Genomic DNA, 20363 nt, shown 5'->3' with positions numbered 1-20363 from the left:
AATGAGATTTGTCCAATTCTTGAAAAGTGCCAGATTTTTCCAATTCCCGATTCTGATTAATTGTTCCATCACTACTTTTTATATTGTCCTCCAAAAACCCCTTGAAATATAGTTGAAGAAATCCCTTTAATTAATATCTTAAAAAGTTGTGGATGAGTTTTTACAATGTTGTGGTGACAAAACTGTAATGTCATGTTGTAAAGATATGCTATAAAGTACAATTATTTTTGACTAAATTGTATTGTTTCTTTTTATTTAGTGAATATTTTGAACTTATTTAGTATTCAATTGATTTGAATATTCAGTAATTCTTTTTCTCTGAGATTACAAATTTACAGTTATCTTGTTATAACTAACAGCATACAGTTATAACAAAAAGAGCAACATTTTAATGAAATTAACCATAAAGTAAGAAAAATACAACAACAAAAAGCACTATTGTCTAACTAGCATTTAGGGTAGTTAGACAAACGTGGATGCTGTATTTTGAACATCCACAGTAAGCCTATGTTTGACCATATACATCTGACTTGGAAGGCTTCAATTACATAAATGGATATCATACTTTGCATAGATATAGCAAGTTTGACAGTTCTCAACAAATCTGTTTCATTACAAATTTACATTCTCCAGCCACTGTGAGTGAGTGGCTTTATATCAAACCAGAGAAACCCTATTACTTCATAAAAATAGGGCTGGCGGAAAAAAAAGAAATATTTTTAATTGTAATGGGATTGTCACCTGTGGACATTTTAGACTGTTTTACATAAATTTGGCAGAGGTGTAGCCTCTAAAAAAAGGTCATGTCTGCTGTGGAGAATAGTTTGTTCCTGGTGATTGGACATGGCAAGTAAAGAAGATATTTTTAGTATCTGTTTATGTGTTTTAACATTGTTAATACTTTATATACAGTAAGACCTTGCTTAATGTGGGGGATGCATTCCTAGACAACAAAGCACTAAGTGAAACAGCGTTAAACGAGACCATTTTAATTAACATAGAGTAAATAGGGATATGCAACCAAAAATAAGAAATTTTACTATAATTTTAAGTTATTTTTATATAAATTTTTGCACAATAATATATGTTAAATAACACATAAACATATGCGCACAGAAATGTAAAGTTAACTTTTTGTGACGAAGGACCTGGCTCTTCTGAAATTCTTGTTTATTGCGATGAAGTCATGTAGTTTCATTGGTTGCTTTCTTTTTCTTTCCTTAAGCAGATGTTGGTAGCAGAAGATTGCATACAAAATGCCTCGTTTTGCTTTGGCATCCATCAAAATCTGGATCATTTGCTACAATTTGATCAACGATTTCCGTTATTGTTACCAAACTTTTACTAAGGAAAACTGTAGAGAAATTTTTTGGGTTCATCTTCAGAATCTCTATTTTCCAGTTCTACATGAATTCCTTGTTCTGCCATTTTGTGAAGTCGTCATTGGTAAGGCTCTTACCAGAAATCGGCAGTAACTCCCCAATATCCTGCTCATCTACATTTCCTGTATGGATTAAATTGACAATTTTGTCAACCTAACGATACAGTGATAGGCATTTTCTCAATGAGAATTCTTGGATACATCCAGCCAGAACTTCATCCACACACTGTTCATGCATTTATCAGTTAATTCTTGCCAAGCGAAGTCGATATTTCCTATGGCATCCATGGTTATATTTTTTTCCAAAATTGAACAAAACAAACATAGATTTAAGGGAAGTACAGCGCTACGACGAATTGCCATCTTTTGCTGATTGGTTCATGTTTGGGAATAATCGTATTATATATGAATCAATGAAATACCGTGTTAATTTGAATCAGCATAAATTTTGAGCATTTTTTAGGAGTCACGCAGACTGCGTTATACTGAATCAGTGTTTAGCGGGAGTATTACTGTACTTTGTTTTTTGACAAGGAGGCCTTAATTTTCTGACTAATGTAAATGGAGCTCAGTGTTTTTGTATCCACTCATACCTCATATCTAAATTATAGCAATAAAAGCTTAAAGTACATTTATAGAATAATTTTTTAAAATATATTAATTTAAAATGCTTTTATTGGTCATGTTTTTTGAGACTTGAATGGAGGATGGCAGAGTGAGGCCACCTCCACAATAAGCATCACTACAATGCATCTACACCAAATGGGATTAAATTCTACACTTAGTTGTTTGAGGACATACCTAAGGTGGGATGGGGGCAACTTTAAGTGTCTTCAAAGTTTCATCCTTCTGTCTTGATTAGGTGATGATGAACTTTCAGCACTCATCAAGCTTATTGTTTCAGTACATTTTTTTTAATGTGTTGGCAAATGGAATCGTCTATCACCAGATGCCATAAACTTAGTACAACGTATGCATTATATTGCCTTTGGTATAACCTGTTCTTCCAGAACCTTTCGTTTCCAAAATCATCTAAAACAACTATCCCAAACAATTTTGTCTGGTGCAATGTACTGAATGTCATCACAAATCATTGAAAACTATCATAGTACTTTGATCCATATCTGAGTTGGTCACAGAGAAAAGCTGTTGTCCAGAAAAGCATCATACTTCTGTGTGATACATTGTGACCGTGATCACAGTCACAAAGTCTCTCTCGTAACTGTACAATTCATTATCAGGAATATTCTACAATTCTTTGATAGTGTTTTTCACTTGTAAGAGGTGCCATTTTGCAACCAAACAAAGCAATTAGTAGCAAATGAAAACCAGACATTTCTCCAAAAAATGCATATATACAAAGGCACGAAACAATAGAAGAGTAACAAAACTGAAAATAACACAAAACTAATCCTTTAGGAATGCTGTTCCCTTGAGATTCACCCTCTTATACAGGAGACAAACTGTTCCCTCTGGGCATCTAAAGTAAATTATAATATTTTTAAAAAAAATAGCACATGTAAAGTGAGATATTTTTGATATAATGAATAGTTCACATAAAAAATAATTAAAAAAATCACACAAACATTTATTGATCTAATAAAAATTTATAAAATAATAACTAATAAAAGTTCCAGCAGGGACAATTTGTCTCCTCAGGCTATTTTAATGTTACATAGTTAAAAAGTATTTGTTAGTGATAATGTTTGTTAAATTTTTAATCTATACTTCATTTTAATTAGAACATAATTAATCTTTTATTTTTCATTGTATTTTAGTTCTTAAATATCTTATTTAAACTGTTTTTTTTTTGTTGTCTATAATACAATTGCATGGCATAGTTTTTTGAATTTAGAATAATAACCTGAAGATGGCTAGTGAAAGCACAGATTACCAACCAGACACCTGACTCTTGACCAGTAACAGGCAGGACCATTCATTTGTTTGGAGAGTTTGTTCAGTGAGGATGATCCTCTGACAATAATATTTGACTAGACCTAAATCCTTTGTCTATTTTATTGCTTAGAAATAAATACCAAGATAGGTATATATTTCTGTTAATATAAGTAGATATTGTTAATTCGAATGATACTGACTTTAACTTGAAATCCGCCATCTTAATTTTAAAAATATCCTTTTTAAAATTATAAAAAACTTTTATTAATCATAATTATACCATATATTTTGGATTTCAAGATTTCAAACTAAATAAAATAAATACACTTAAGTGTTGTGGCGTTACTGGTTGCAATTATTTAGAGCATAAAGGCGCTCACTAGTACTTAAGTGTATTTATTTTACTTAGTTGAATGTAGGTGTGAAGTGTAATTCATTTTATTAAACTAAATAATTATAATTGACAGTTTGATAATTTATGTAATAATAGAAAACAGATGAATTAAAGATGCTTAGTTTTATAAAAGTCAAAATCAATATCATTCGTATCAACTATATCTTCTACTTACAGTCTATTAACAGAAGATATGTACCATACTTCCCTTATATACAATTTTCAAATTAAAAATACTATTACAAAATCAAAATTATTATTACACTGTATAAAAAAATAACAAAATTGTAAATTATTTAGAAAAATACAATTAGTTATCAGATTTTTTAAATGCATCAGCTTAATACTATTGAATTTGAAGACTAATTTAATGTTTAAAAATTTATTTTAAAAATAAAATTGTAATTTTGAATGGAGTGAATGCGTTTAATAGAATAGCCAGTTACCAGTGAGGGCACTATGATCCTAAGATAAGGTGACCAGACATCCTACTTTTTAACAACTTGTCCTGCAGCATTTTAAAAAAGTCCAGAGTTTTGGAAAGATTAAGTTTTTGTCAATTATGTGTCAAACTTATGTCTTATATTTAAGATTTGTAAAGATCATTTTGTATCACATGTCTCAGTACCAAGGTGGGTGCGAGCATCGAAAATAAAGAATGCTGCACCGACAAAACCTGCTGTGTTCGTGGCAAAGACCGACAGAAAATGGTTTGGGGCGCACAGTTGCAGCACGACCCCGTTTTTCTTCCATTAACCATCCATAAAAATATAAGTCAGTTAGAAGAACAAGGTGCAATAAATTGTGCAGATTTTATGAATCACATCAAAAAGTTCTATAGTAACTGCTTGGATTATTTAGAAGAGTGGACAGTATCTTACAATAATATTGAACATTTTCATTGGGCTATATTAAAGCAAGAACCTAATTGGGAAGATGTGCAAACATCATTCAATCACATTAGTCAACATTTTCCAGATAGTAATATTTCCGAAAATGATCTTTTTAAGTATCATTATTAAAAAAATATATTGATAAGGAAAAGGTTAAATCTTGGGCATCAGCAAAAATCTCAACAGAGAACAAATGGTTAGAAATATTTCATCACCTTGAAACAAACTATGTTCCGTACAATAATGCATTAAAAAGTGTGGAGTACATGCTGTCCTTACCAGGAACTAATGCCGCCACTGAAGGAGTTTTTTCTACCATAAATAAAGTGTGGACATCTGATAAATCACAATCAAGTGTTGAGACTGAAAGCCATATTATGTTTGAAATATAATTTAACAAATTCTTGCAAAAAATTTCATGACATTTTAAATGACAACAGCAATATACTAAAAAAATTTCACTTGACTGAGAAATATGCAAACGAATAGAATTTTTAAAGATTTATAATAGTACATATATTTATTATATTTGTAAATTTTACATATGTTGAAATTTAAAAAAGTATAATACAATACAATTTTTGTGTTCTTTGATGATAAAATTTTGTTGCTCTAGAATAATTTTTTTCAACAAGACAACCACTCTCCCTTGTCAATTTTGTCCTGCTTCACCAATGTTAAAATCTGATCACCTTATCCTAAGACTAATTACCATAGAGTCTACAGGAATTGGCTATCTGGACCATAAACTGAGTGAAAATATCTCAAAATTTGTTTATTTTGAAATTATATATTAGACATTAAAGTTTTCAAAGCATTTGGATATTGTGTTCAGTTATATATTCATTTAACCTAAATAATTTTTAAAAATAACCAACACCAAAAACAAATAATATGAAATGAATTTATTTTTATACTTTTGTTTCCAATGTTTAGAGCAAAGATGCAAAAATGGAAAAACTAAGTAGAGCTCCAAAAAGGAATCCAGAATATTAGAAGAGTTCAGCGATTAAACTTGGGTATTGATACCAATTCTTTCAGTATACAGGAAATAATGTAATATAGCAAAAAATTGCTAAATAATTATTCTGTTCTTTCAAAATATTGAAAAAGCAACTCTTACAAGGTCCACCACTACTCTGATATTAGGCAACATTATTTAACATTCATACTATTTTCAACTGTCTGAGATAATTCTTCATCCAAAAATAAAAATAAATTTTAGTCTTCATAACAAAATTGGTACCATGTGGAATCAGCCATTGTGTTGCAATGATGGAAGAAGAGTCTAAACACAGTGCACTTAGTGCTGGCACAATTGGTCTTTTTCTGAACACTGCACATCAAAATCAGCTCTTTTACTGAACAATCAGTTATCAATCTAAGTTATTTGTAAGCTCAGTAGTTATATCAAATATTTGTAGTATTGGGTTGATGTAAAAGTTTGTCTGGTTTTTAGCACCAGATGGCTTTGCATCGCAACACCAAAGTTTTATTTCATTCACATGTGTAAAATTTTGTTGTTGTTTGACAAAAGAGATTTCAGCTAATATTTGAGAATAAAGTTGTTTTTTAAATTTTATTAAGCATTAAAAATGGCAGAAAATAAGAAGAATTTTTTGACATGCTTTTTTATTTTCAAAGAGGCAGGAATGCTTCACAGATATGTTCTGTGTACGTGAGGAAGCCATTGATGATTCGACGTGCCATAAGTGGTTTAGAAAGTTTCGTGAAAACAATTTTAATCTTAGTTATGCACCACGTCCTGGACAACCAGCAGAGGCTGATGACAATGAAATATTGGCACTAATTGAAAGTGATCCACATAAAACAACTTGAGAGATCGGAGGAATTCTTGGAATCAATCAGTCAACAGTGTCAAGGCAATTACATCAACTTGGAATGGTTAGCAAGGCTGACGTATGGGTGCTGCATGAGTTAACAGAACAAAATTTGATAGACCGAATTTCTGCTTGCGATTCTCTATTGAAGCGCAATGAAATCAATCCATTTTTAAAGATTATTACAAGTGAATAAGCAGATAATTACAGTTGATGAAAAATGGATTGTGTATAAAAATGTTAAGCATAAAAGATCATGGTGTAAGCACGGAGATGCCCCTTCAACCAGTGCAAAAACCAGTTTACATCTGAATAAGGTTATGCTATGCATTTGGTGGGATTGAAAGGATATCAATTATTATGAGCTGTTACCTGAAAATCAGACCATTAATTCAGAGAAATACTATTCACAACTAAGTGAATTAAAGCAAGCAATTGACCAGAAGCAACCTGAATTAGCCAACAGAAAGGGCATTGTGTTCCATCAAAACAATGCTAGACCACACGTGTCTTTGGCCACCTGACAAGACTATCTGGATCAGTTTTTTAGTCAGAAGTTCTATGAGCATGGGCTTATGCAGCTACTGGAGAGATGGAGAAAGGTCATCGAACAGAATGGCACATACTATATTGATTAAATGTAATTTTTAGTATATAAAATTTTTCTTCAATTCTTTTCAAAAAACGGGACAAACTTTTGCATCAACCCAATATATATCTGTACATTCCTTTGAACAAATTTCTCTCACATAAATGGTGTAAAGCTGGCTCCACACATTCAATACTTACTGAATACCAAGCAAACATTTGGCTAATACATAGTAGTGTGGGTGATTTACTAATGACTAATAATCGGTATTCACCATTTCCCACTCCTTGTTGGTGTATTGTGCAAAATCAAAGAGGACGAATCTTGGACAAACATTTATAATTCCCGTTACTTTCAGGTAATCTGTATATAAATACATCTATATGTAATTCATCTAAAAGTAAATTCTATTAGAAATATTGCAAAACTAAGAGAATAATAAAACTGTACATTCTTTTCATTCATCCATAAATTTGACTATTTTTAGCCATTACTTATCGATCTCCAGATTCCCGACACAAATTATAATTAAACTCTCGGAATCTAATATAAATACTTTAATTTTACATATTTAGGAAATAAATAATTTTCGCCTACCTTAAGAGCTTCTATTCCCGTCAATCTTTTCTTTTTATCTTGATCTTTCAAGATAATGAATGGTCGACCATATTCATCAAACGTTATAGTTCCAAGAGTAGTCATTTTGTACACAATAAACTTAATATACGATATAAAATTTAATTAATAGATCACAGCTTGCGCTCAGAAGACAAAATTCTCCTTCCACCCTCGTGGTCGAGCAACTTGCTATTGTTCTCAATGTTGCCAACTCGTTCACAAATTTGATACTTATACTATTGTTGCCAACTCGAGATATAGAAATTAGTTAAACTGTAAGTACAAAAATAATTGAAAATTACTAAATTATATTTATGTTTTGGCTACATTTAGTTCTTTAACTAAAATAGTACTTTCGGCTGTAAATGGAATTAAAGAATAGATTACGGCAGCGTTTCTCAACCTGGGGGTCGCGACCCCTTTGGGAGTCGCGGTGATATTAAAGGGGGATTGCGAAACAATAATGAAATCATTTTATGAGAAAAAATCATTTATTATAAACGGGGATACTATAGATTACTATCTATGGAATTTCGGGACTTTGAGTATATATCTGAACTGAAGGAACCGAGACGAGTTCAACGATACCCTACTTTTGGACCGAAGACGAAAAGTAAAAAAGATATCATACTTTTTTCGGCGATTGCGCGATGATAGGGAGTCGCGTCGCTCTCCGCTAAGTCGGCCTCGCTATCGCGATCGGGAGTCCCGTCGCTTGCCGTTAAAATTGCCTTTAGTAGACGTTTCCTCCCTTTTTTTTACTTTGTTCAAGAACTACCGTGAATCGATCACTAGTTTAGCACATGGCGGCGTGTGGTGGCGCCCATACGAGAGGTCAGTCGGGCCGCCATGTTCGCTGCCATAAGTAACATTAACCGAAATGGCGATCGCGCGATGATCGGAAGTCGCGTCGCTCTCTCCGCTCTCGTATCGCGTGTTTAACCCTACTGGAGATGACCGTAGTCCGACGTTATGGTTTGCAGACTTTACCGCAAGATGGCAGTACTAGCAACTATGGTGCCGTCTTCATGAGAGCATTAAAAAAGTATGGTAAGTGAAAAAGTATGATAACTTTTTTTATTTTTCGTCTCCAGTTCAAAAGTAGGGTATCGTTGAACTCGTCTCGGTCCCGTCAGTTCAGATATATACTCAAAGTCCCGAAATTCCATAGATAGTAATCTATAGTACACCCTTATAAACTTATAAACATTTTACTTACAATAAGTACACATGTAAAGAAAATAAATTAATGTGATGGTTGCATTTGTTTTTCATTTAAAGTTTTCTCCATACGTGGATCTACGTTAAAAACACACAAAAGCAAATTGTTTTCGAGTGATAAAAGACGATTCTGTATTTAGTTTTTAGCGCAACCATAGACAAAAAAAACCTTTTTCACAGAGATAAGACGTGGCGAAAGGGATTAATATTTTCAATGCTTCTGTGACTAAATTTCCATATCCATGTCGACGAGCGAGCCAAAACGTATTTAAATCTTCAGATGTAAATTGCAGTTGTAGCGTTTTGTCGGCAGACATTTCGATGAGCTGGTCATGAATCTCAACTGATAACTTAGCAGTGGCGTGCCGTGACATTTGATGATAGGGAAGCTGTGTTTCTGTAAGAAGCCGACTTTCAGGGGCAATCAATTAATTGCGCGTCAGGGCCCGTTCGTATTCGTTTGTTCGATAAGCCAGTAAAAACCGTATACTTCTTTAAATGTATTTTCAATAGATTATCTGACGTACTTAATAAATAAAAAAGTTCAATATAATTACCTCCGTTATTAGATTCAATAAATTCCCTACGCCCTCTAAATGTCAATTCTTGCTTTGAGAAAAAACATATAACATCTATTAATTTAGATATATCTATTAATCGTAATTATCTTGTTATAATTTTCAATATTTATTTTATATTGTCTACCAATGTTAAATTCTATTCCTCTTTGATTTCCAAATTGCTTCAATTTTACGAAAGAATCGTCATTCGTCATAAATTTTATCGTCAAAATGTCGAAATTTTTTGTTGACGTATTTATATTTAATTTAGCCATTGTTCTTTCTTTTTTAATAATGTTTTCTTTTTCATTATACGGTCTTGAGCCAAAACTTTTTTTAAATAAATTTTTGAATCACTAGCCACGATATAAGGGCTAAAATTAAAATTATCAGAAAAACTTACTTGGTAAAACAAAATGTGTGACGAATATACATACCTAGTACAAAAAATTCTTCAATTGTATGAATATACAGTAGAGCGTCGATAAGTGGAACGTCGGTAAGTGGAATGGCCGGAAAGTGGAACGATTTTCAGTCGGACTGTGTCGTGCTGAATCGAATGTTTTTGATACTAAATTTACTTCTAAAGTATAATTTTCATGTTTTTTATATTCTTTAATATATTTATTTTGTTTGTACAAAATGCAGAAATAATTTTTAACGATACGATAGCCTCGATGATTATTATAAAAATTTTCGTTAGGCTTAAAATCGACGAAAATTCAACACGAAGCGACACGCAACGGAGAAAAATTTGAACATCGGACAGGTTAATGTATTTTTTCGTACAAAGTCGGAAACTGGAACAAATCATTAACTGGAAGGACCCCAGTCCCCAATTGGTTCCACTTATCGACGCTCTACTGTACTTTTAATGAAACTTATAATTAAATATAACTTTGTGAAGAAACGTACATAAAAATAACAAAATATTCTTTACTTTTTAAATCTTAAAACAATCCACTTAGTGAAATACTGTAGCTCCCTACGAGTGGCTAATAAATGGAATCAGAGACGGTCCAGGTAGGTGTGTGCGTGCCAAATCCCGAGGGTGCCGATACCGGTCAATGTCAAATGCCTCTTTTGTCGCGTCACTAGTATATATCAAAGGACGCGACGGGGTTGTTGTAGATTTTAAACGTTTCTCACCATAGCTGTAAAAATCTAAATATGTTAAACTTAACAGTGTCCGACGTTCGTTTTCTAACTAATTCGTTTTAGGATCGAGTGTTCACGGAAATTTCCAAAATTTATAACTTTTCGGTCACTCTCATTGAACTGGAGAAATTTCTGTCTTTATTACATCTAATATTACGAAGAGATCAGACCCCACTGTACTCGGCAAGAGATTGGTTCGGTTAAGCTTCTGTTTAAGTAAAATTTGGGCTCTTTCATCGGGGTTTTATTTATGTTTCTAATTCCCTAATCGCTTAATTATTTAACTACTTCTTAAATAGAAATAAGTCGAAACCGGTTACTTTGTACTCGAATATCTGTAGTCTTGGGAAAGAAGTGGAAAGAAATTTTTATGACAACCGATACATAAATCGTAAATTTAAGGAAAATAAGTTCTAGAGCTTTTTTTGTACCATTGTACGTCTCATTCATTAAATTTGGTTGTAAATGATGCAACCAAAGTAACAGTTAATTTTTTATCACTGTACTAGAATTGTACACGTTTTTTCTGCATCCCCTTACAGATGGGACATAATAAATCGTAATATCACCGGTTTAACATTGAAATCCGTAAGTAATATAAGATGGGAGAGCAGAATAAACGTGGAATAAATGTATCAAATATTTTAATGATTTTTTTAAAACTCCTGTCAACTATACAGAACTATCATAAAAACATGCCAGTAAATTCCTATCGGTTGGTTGTTATAAATCTAGTCTACGGTGGGCAACCTTTTTTATAACGTGGGCCAGAATAAATTTTACGTTTTTTTTCCGCGGGCCGTAGTAGTTAATTGACGCTTTCTTGTGACTCGTAATTTTTTTAGTCTGCAAATATGAAATAAATAAATAAAAAATTAATTACTACATTTATTTCTCTTATCGTTTTCGAAAATTACAAAGAATTATCTTTAATAGATTATTAAAGAAAGATCTTTAATAATCTATTAAAGATCTCGCGGGCCGGATAAAAACTTTTCGCCAGCCGTAGCTGGCCCGCGGGTTGTCCGCCGTTGATCTAGTCTGCTCATGATTCACATAATCGGGCGAGGGTGGCCGAATATCTAGCAGGCGGCTAACAGCCCACAACCGCTCCGGGATATAAAGTCGCGTACTCTTTACGCGTGTGTCGCTTCTACCAGCTAAACCGTGACGTTGGTGCTCTGTAAAGCGCATGCGCCAATGCCTATAATCTGGCTGCTTGGAAGTTGACAGGCAGGCGGCTAACAGCTCAGAACCGGTCCGGGATATAAAGTCGGACTCTTTACGCGTGTGTCACTTCTACCAGCTAAACCGGGTGAGGTTGGTGCACTGTAAACCGCGTGTGCTAATGCCTATATAATCTGGCTGATTAGAAACTGACCCGGTTTCGACATTCCTTCCGCCACCGAATTATTCGAATATACAATAGCAATCTTATCGGTTTTTTTTTTCACATGTAGTATAGAAATTTGTAAAAGATACATAATGCAGTTATAATAAAATATTCATTTTAATTAATTCAAAGTACGTTAAAATATGAAAATTTATATTTTATAAAATACAAGGGAAGGTCATTGGAAGGTGGAATCGGCGCTTCCATCGCTTCCAATGAGAGCACGTCACTGTAACTTAGCAGTGGCAACAACATTTTCAGTAAACGGATTCTGTGCCATCTTTTCGAGAAATCATTTTTATCTTCCGGGAAATACTCCGTCAACTGAGTTTTTAGCTCACGCAAATGCATCTTCATGCAATCCAAACTGTGGTGAATAATAGTGTCTTGTTCATTCAAATTTTTCTCAATATAATCCGAAGTGAGTGGGAACATATCCAAATTTTTGCTTTAAAGGCAAATGATCCAGATATCAAGCAGTGGCGTGCCGTCATTGGAAGCAGTGGAAACGCCGCTTCCTTTGTATTTTCTAAAATATAAATTTTCATATTTTAACGTAGTTTGAATTAACTAAAATTAATATTTTATTATAATTACATTATGTATCTTATTACATATTTCTATACTACATGTGAAATAAACGACAAGATTGTTATTGTATATTCGAATATCAGTGGCGGAATGAAAGCGCTGTATTGTCGAAACCGGGTCAGCTTCCATGCAGCCAGATTTTAGGCATTGGCGCATGCGCTTTACAGAGCACCAACCTCACGGTTTAGCCGGTGAAAACTGCACACGTATAACGCTTCCAATGATTCTATCCGGGACCGGTTCTGCGCTGTTAGCCGCCCTCGCTCGATTATGTGAATCATAAGTACATTTATAACTTAATCCAACCGATAAGATTTTACTGGTATGCTTTTATGATAGTTCTGTATAGTTGACAAAAGTTTTTAAAAAAACCCATTAAAACATTTGATATTTTTATTCTGCTCTCCCATCTTATATTACTTGCGGATCTCAATGTTAAACCAGTGATATTACGATTTCGTATGTCCCATCTATAATGGTATGTAGAAAAAAACGTGTACAATTCTTGTACAATGTTAAAAAATTAACGGTTACTTTGGTAGCAATCATTTACAACGGTTACTTTGGTAGCATCATTTACAATTTAATGAATGAGACGCACAAGGTACAAAAAAGCTCCAAAATTTATTTTCCTTAAATTTACAATTTATATATCCGTTGTCATAAAAATTTGTCTTTCCACTTTTTCCCGAGACTACAAATATTCAGGTACAGTACAAAGTAACTGGTTTCAACTTATTTCTACATAAGAAGTAATTAAATAATTAAGATTTTAGGGAATTGGGGACATAAATAAAACCCTGCCGAAATAGCCAGAATTTTACTTACACAAAAGCTTAACAATCGAAATAGCGTTTCAGTCTCGTTTTCGACGTGATCGCGACCACACGAAAAATTTAAACATTTTCTATTAATCATTTTTATAAATATGAATGCAGGCTATTGTATTGAAAGTTGTAACGTCAGAAAATTTATTTCCAGTCAATTATTTTATTAGATAATCGACGTAACTCCTTTACAATCGAAATAACGTTTCAATCTCGTTCCCGACGTCATCGCGACCACACGAAAAATTTAGACATTTCCATGATATTTTTTGTAAATATAAATGCATAATATTATATCAATAATCGTCACGTTAAAAAGCACAATCCTGATTAATAATTTTCTTAGGTAATCGACGCATATCCTTAACAATCGAAATAACGTTTCAGTCTCGTTCTCGACGTGATCGCGACCACACGAGAAATTTAAACATTTACATAGAATTTTTTTTTATATATATATAGATGGAAACCACTATATCAGAAGTCGTAACGTTAAAAAACACAATTTCAATTAATAATTTTTTTTAGGTAATCGACGTATATCCTTAACCCAACCAATCTCTAGCCAAGTACAGTGGGGAGTAGTTTCTTCGTAATATTACAGTGGTTATCAAAGCTGGTGCCGCGGCACCTTGGGGTGTCGCAAGTACACCTGGTGACGTAACAAGACTAGTAGAAAAAACCAATATTCATTTTTTATAGTTGTTTTAATTATTTATTTAATTTAATACTTTAATTCCATTATTTTAAGTAATTTTAATTTAATTATTTAAAAATTTCGCGGCACCCTTGTGGTGTTCTTGTTCTTGTTCTTGTTCGTGGGTTTATGTTGGAAGGTATGGCCGTTGTCGGCTATACCTTCCAACATAAACCCACGAACAAGAACAAGAACAAGAACACCACAAGGGTGCCGAGAAATTTTTAAATAATTAAATTAAAATTACTTAAAATAATGGAATTAAAGTATTAAATTAAATAAATAATTAAAACAATTATAAAAAATGAATATTGGTTTTTTTCTACTAATCTTGTTACGTCGCCACTTGTCTCAGTGACTCGGTAATTGGCGATACGTAAATACTAAAAAAAAACGAACTAGTTACTAGTTGTCTGTTCTTCTGTTCCTGCAGCGAGTAGAAGTGCAATATAAATGCGTTGAATGCAGTAATTGTTTTTATTATTGTTATATGTTCAGACAATAACGAAAAAGCATCATATAAAAATATTTTTCTTCTTTACAACAAGAAAAAATAAATTATTAACGTGTAATTAAATTTTATAATAAAATATTGAAGTTAATTATGTCGTTCAATATCATGAATAATTTTTTCATTAAAAAAAGAAAACGTGAAGATTCTAATGATCAAGAAGTGGTTACTGGTAGCAAAGCTAAGGAATCAATTAGCACTAGTAAATCATAAAAAATTGAGAGCTCATTTTATCACCAGATACCTTTATAATAATAACTTTTGTTTTGAATGTTTTTGTGTTGTTTGGAAATAAACTTACTTACTTTAAAAAACTTTTATTTTTTTTCAAAGACTTTTCATCCTTCATATCTTTACTAACCGTAAAAAAGCAAAAAAAAAAAAATAAAATAAATAATAATAATATATAATAATAAATAATAATAATAATAATAATAACTCTCCCGTGGTCACCACCTGGTCGTGGTGGGAGAGCCCAGTAATTTTACTGATCCATAGGGCAATGCAGGCTGGAGCACAAGCTCCTGGTAGGGACACCCATGCCAGTAAGGTCTATGGGGAGAAATGAAGCTAAGAGTGACCACACCCACATTCTGTGGAGATATTCATCATGGTAATAACTAGATCAAAGTGTGATACCGGCTCGGACGTCGCCCGGGTTAACAAGGTCCGCGTTCGTGGGTTAGGCAGAGGCTCACGTTCGAAAAATAGGCCACAGTCTCCCTTGGTTACCGGTGGCGAAAGCAGCACCGGCCCAAGCATGGCTACTGCAATGCCCTCAACAGATGTGAGGAACCAACCCAGCCTTGGTGTTTCTGTGGCAATGCATCCACAGACCACAAAGGCTGGAAAACCACGCCAACGGATGAAATGGACAGTAGAAATGAACGAGTTTATCATCCGTACTTATTACACCATCACAAAACTCGAAACAAACATGACAGCATACAGACAACAACTACACCATAGATTCACACAACAGTATCCTCATCTCACTGTCACCGAACAAAGGGTTGTTGATCAAAAAAGAACAATTATACACAACAACCTTATTCCACAAACAACACTTGAACTTATCAAACAACAGGTTGCTGATCAAATACATCAACAGACAGAAACATCTAACATTAATGAAGATCATGTAACCTGTCAGGATAATCCAGCAACAAGCATTGATAATAACACACATACAACAATTACCACTAATGATACTACAGACACTTCCTCATCCATCACTGATAACATAGACATGGATTTAGTTAATACGCTCTCACTTATATTTCAGGAAACACTCACTAAATATACAGGCACAGATCCCACACAACGACCACGAATACCAAAAATCAACACGTCAAAGGAAGTAGGAAAAACACTAAATTATGTAAACACTCACTTACTACCACACTACATTCATTCAATTTCTACACTCGCAGACATTCATACATTAGTTTATGCTGGGGCAGTCACAGTAGTGACACACCATGGACTGAAAGTACAATCACAGACAAATACACAGAAAACACAATTCTATCACAAGCCTGCCTGGCAGAGAAGAATAGAAACACAAATAAATGACATTAGACAGCAATTAGGCAGGCTGACACAATACACTAAAAACAACATAACACCCAAATTAAGGAAACAGCTCAAAAACATTTTCAAGAAAATAAAAACACACACAAAACATGAACATCACAACACACGCATTACAGAATACATTGATACACTAAAACAAAAACTTGCTGCCAAAGCACGTAGACTCAAACGATACAAAACATGTACACTACGAAAACAACAAAATAAATTATTTACAAACAATGAAAAACTCTTTTACAGACAAATCAATAACAAAGCAAACACTGTTACACAGCACAGTGGCACACCAACAGAAGAAGAACTCACAACATATTGGTCTTCTCTTTGGTCCAGTGCTGTCACGCATAATGCTGATGCAGGCTGGATCGAGGAGGAGAACAGAAACTTGCACAACATACCAACTATGCCCTGTGTTGAAATAAGCATACATGATTTCCAATACACTGTTAACAGAACACACAACTGGAAGACACCTGGTGTAGACAACATTCACAATTTCTGGTACAAAAAGTTTACATCACTGCACCAGGAACTAGCTAAACATCTAACACACATCATCATCAATCCACAAGACATGCCAAATTTTCTTACCCAGGGCATCACCTACATGAAACCTAAAAACAACAATACCACAGACCCCACACAATACAGACCAATTACATGTCTTCCAACACTCTACAAATTATTGACATCCTGTATCGCAAACAAAATATACAAACACGTTGAAGAACACGACATTCTAACAGAACAGCAAAAAGGTTGTCGTAGAAACCACAGGGGATGCAAAGAACAGTTACTCATAGATTCAGTCATTCTACGGCAAGCACACAAACAACACAGAAACATACACATGGCATATATAGACTACAGAAAAGCATTCGACAGTGTTCCACACAGTTGGCTGCTACATATTCTACACATGTACAAAATACATCCATCACTCATTGCATTCTTTCAAAACACTATGCAGCACTGGAGAACAACACTACATCTCAGGGTTAGTAACACTTCCATACAAACAAACCAAATTTTTATTAGGCGAGGAATTTTTCAAGGAGATTCCTTGAGTCCTCTCTGGTTCTGCTTAGCCCTGAACCCATTATCCAACATGTTAAACAACACGCAATATGGTTACAATATCAGACACGAAAAAACAACACAGTTTACACTGTCACATCTCATGTACATGGATGACATAAAACTTTATGCATCCACACAAAAACAACTTCATCAACTCCTACAAATCACACATTCATACACCAAGGACATACAAATGGAATTTGGCCTAGATAAATGCAAAACAGTTCACATAGAAAAAGGAATCCTGAAGAAAGAAGATTTTGCACTTGGAAATGGAGACATTATTGAATCCATGGAAGAGGGCGAGTTCTACAAGTATTTAGGATTCCAACAGGCCAAACTAACAGAACATACACAAATAAAGCAAAGATTAATTAAAGAATACCAAAGTAGGTTAAATGCTATTCTCAGAACAGAGTTAAATGCAAAACACACAGTTAAAGCAATAAACACATATGTCATCCCAGTACTCACATATTCTTTTGGAGTTATACATTGGACTCACACAGATCTCGAGCAACTCCAAAGGAAAACAAGAACAACACTTACTAAGCATAAACAACATCATCCTAAATCCGCCACAGAAAGATTAACCCTTCCACGTAAAGATGGCGGACGTGGCCTGATTGACATAGTTAACCTTCACTACAAACAAATACAGTCACTGCGAGAGTTTTTCTACAAAAAACAAGAAACATCACAATTACATAAAGCAGTAACTCTAGCAGACTCGAATAACACACCATTAAACTTACACTCACATCATATGGACACAACACAACATATAAAAAGCATAGACACCATTAAGCAATCGTGGGCTCGAAAGGCACTCCATGGCAGGCATCCTTACGATCTGGCCCAGGATTTTGTTGACAAAACTGCGTCAAACAGCTGGTTAGCTCGGGGATGCCTCTTTGGGGAGACGGAAGGATTCATGATTGCCATACAGGATCAGGTCATAAATACTAAAAACTACAGAAAACACATACTCAAAGATGCAACACTCACAAATGACACATGCAGAAAATGTCACGTCATGCCAGAAACTATACAACATATCACCTCTGGTTGCAAGCTCTTGGCACAGACAGATTATTTACACAGACATAATCAAGTAGCAAATATAATACACCAAGAGCTTGCAAAGAAACACAAATTAGTAGACATCCACGAACCATACTACAAATACATTCCACAGACAGTATTGGAAAACAACACGCACAAAATGTACTACGACAGAGCCATAATCACAGATAAAACAATTTACCACAACAGACCAGACATCACACTCATTGACAAACACAATAAAATCACATACATTATAGACATATCCATTCCAAACACTCACAATATACAAAACGCATGCACTGAAAAAATTAGCAAGTACACAGAACTCGCCCAGGAAATAAGGCATCTGTGGAGGATGGATAGGGTGCTTATTGTACCTGTTGTTCTCTCCTCTACAGGTGTCATACCACACACACTACACAAAAGCCTGGGCACATTAGAATTGAATAGAAACACATACATCACACTACAGAAGGCCACTATATTGAATACATGTCATATTGTGAGAAAATTCCTGAATACAGACACACACACTGATACACTTCTTTAATTTCTGTTTTGGTTACTATGCCTTGACTCTGGTCCGGCATAGTACACAGCCACCGGTGTTAACCGAGTATATCTCACTTAACCCAACATAATAATAATAATAGGGGTGCCGTGAATTTTGTTTAATAATTTCAGTGTGCCACCAGACAAAAAAGTTTGCGAAACACTGTAATATTAGATAATAAAGACAGAAATTTTTCCAGTTCAGTGAGAGTGATTAAAAAGTTGTAAATTTTGGAAATTTTCGTGGACACTGGTCCTAAAACGAATTAGTTAGAAAACAAATGATGGACAATCTATTTAGTATTAAGTTTAACATATTTAGATTTTTACAGCTATGGTGAGAAACGTTTAAAATTTACAACCCTGTCGCGTTCTTTAAGGTACGCTAGTGATGCGACGAGAGGTATTTGACATTGACCGGTACCGGCACCCTCGGGATTTGGCAAGCACACACTGCACACCTACCTGGACCGTCTCTGATTCCATCATTAGCCACTCGTATCTAACTATTTGACTAAGTGGATTGTTTTAAAATTTAAAAAGTAAAGAATATTTTATGTTAATTTTATGTACAGTACGTTTCTTTACAAAGCTACATTTAATTATAATTTTCTTTAAAAGTATATTAATATAATTGAACAATATTTTGTACCAGGTATTTATATCCACCGCACCACCGCACATTTTATTTTACCAAGTAAGTTTTTATAAAAATTTATTTTTAATTTTAGCCCTTATATCGTGGCTAGCGATTCGGAATGTAATTGTGATATTAAAAATACATTTAGAGAAGTCTACAGTTTTTACTGGCTTATCGAACAAATGAATACGGATGGACCGAAGACCAGGGATGGGCAACCTTTTTCTATGTAAGGGCCGCATTTTAAGACTTTTGAACTGATGCGGACCGCATACAAGAGGAAAAGAATAAAAAATGTTGGTAAATCAGAATTATTTATTCATATATAATTATAAATTAGCATAGGTATACTTAAATTAGCTTCTGGAACTGATATGAACGTAATATATTGGAAATATTTGGTTAAATATTCGTCACTGCTAGTTTTAAATTAGTTTCGATGTGTCTGTTAGCCAGTTTCTTGTTTTAATTTTTACTAAATTCATTGCGGGAAAAACTATTCACATACATAAGTTGTAAAAATAACATTTGAATTTTTGCTGCATACTTGGTTAAGCTGGGAAATTGATATATTTATTCACATTTTATGCGTCGCGGGCTGCAGGTTGCCCATCCCTGCCCTAGACCATCACTGACGCGCAATTAACTGATTTCCCCTGGAAGTCAGCTTATTACAGAAACACAGCTTCCTTGTCATCAAATGTCACTGCACGTCACTGCTGTCGTTGATGGTTACGATAAAATTCAACAGGCAAGCGCAGCGTTTGTCCGTAAACTAGCTCGGCTGCGATGGCGTCAATGTCGTCTTTGTAAGCGGTCCGGATTCCCAAAAGTACAGTACGATGGGCAGGTTGTCT

General features: G+C 34.0%; 1 protein-coding gene across 1 annotated transcript in view; it reads right to left on the bottom strand.

Moving 5' to 3' along the window:
* Nucleotides 1-7822, bottom strand: part of CCT5 (chaperonin containing TCP1 subunit 5) — a 39782-nt gene extending 31960 nt beyond the window's left edge. Inside the window, exon 1 of the mRNA XM_067287152.1 lies at nucleotides 7592-7822. Within this exon, the coding sequence (XP_067143253.1) occupies nucleotides 7592-7696 (105 nt within the window). The 5' untranslated portion in view covers nucleotides 7697-7822. The remainder of the gene's footprint in view (nucleotides 1-7591) is intronic.
* Nucleotides 7823-20363: the final 12541 nt, after the last annotated feature.

The sequence above is a fragment of the Centruroides vittatus genome, unplaced genomic scaffold (genome assembly GCF_030686945.1).
Source record: "Centruroides vittatus isolate TY-2023 unplaced genomic scaffold, ASM3068694v2 scaffold_435, whole genome shotgun sequence".
NCBI lineage: Eukaryota > Metazoa > Arthropoda > Arachnida > Scorpiones > Buthidae > Centruroides > Centruroides vittatus.
The sequence above is the reverse complement of the archived record's forward strand: the minus strand, read 5'-3'. Positions and strand labels throughout refer to the sequence as shown.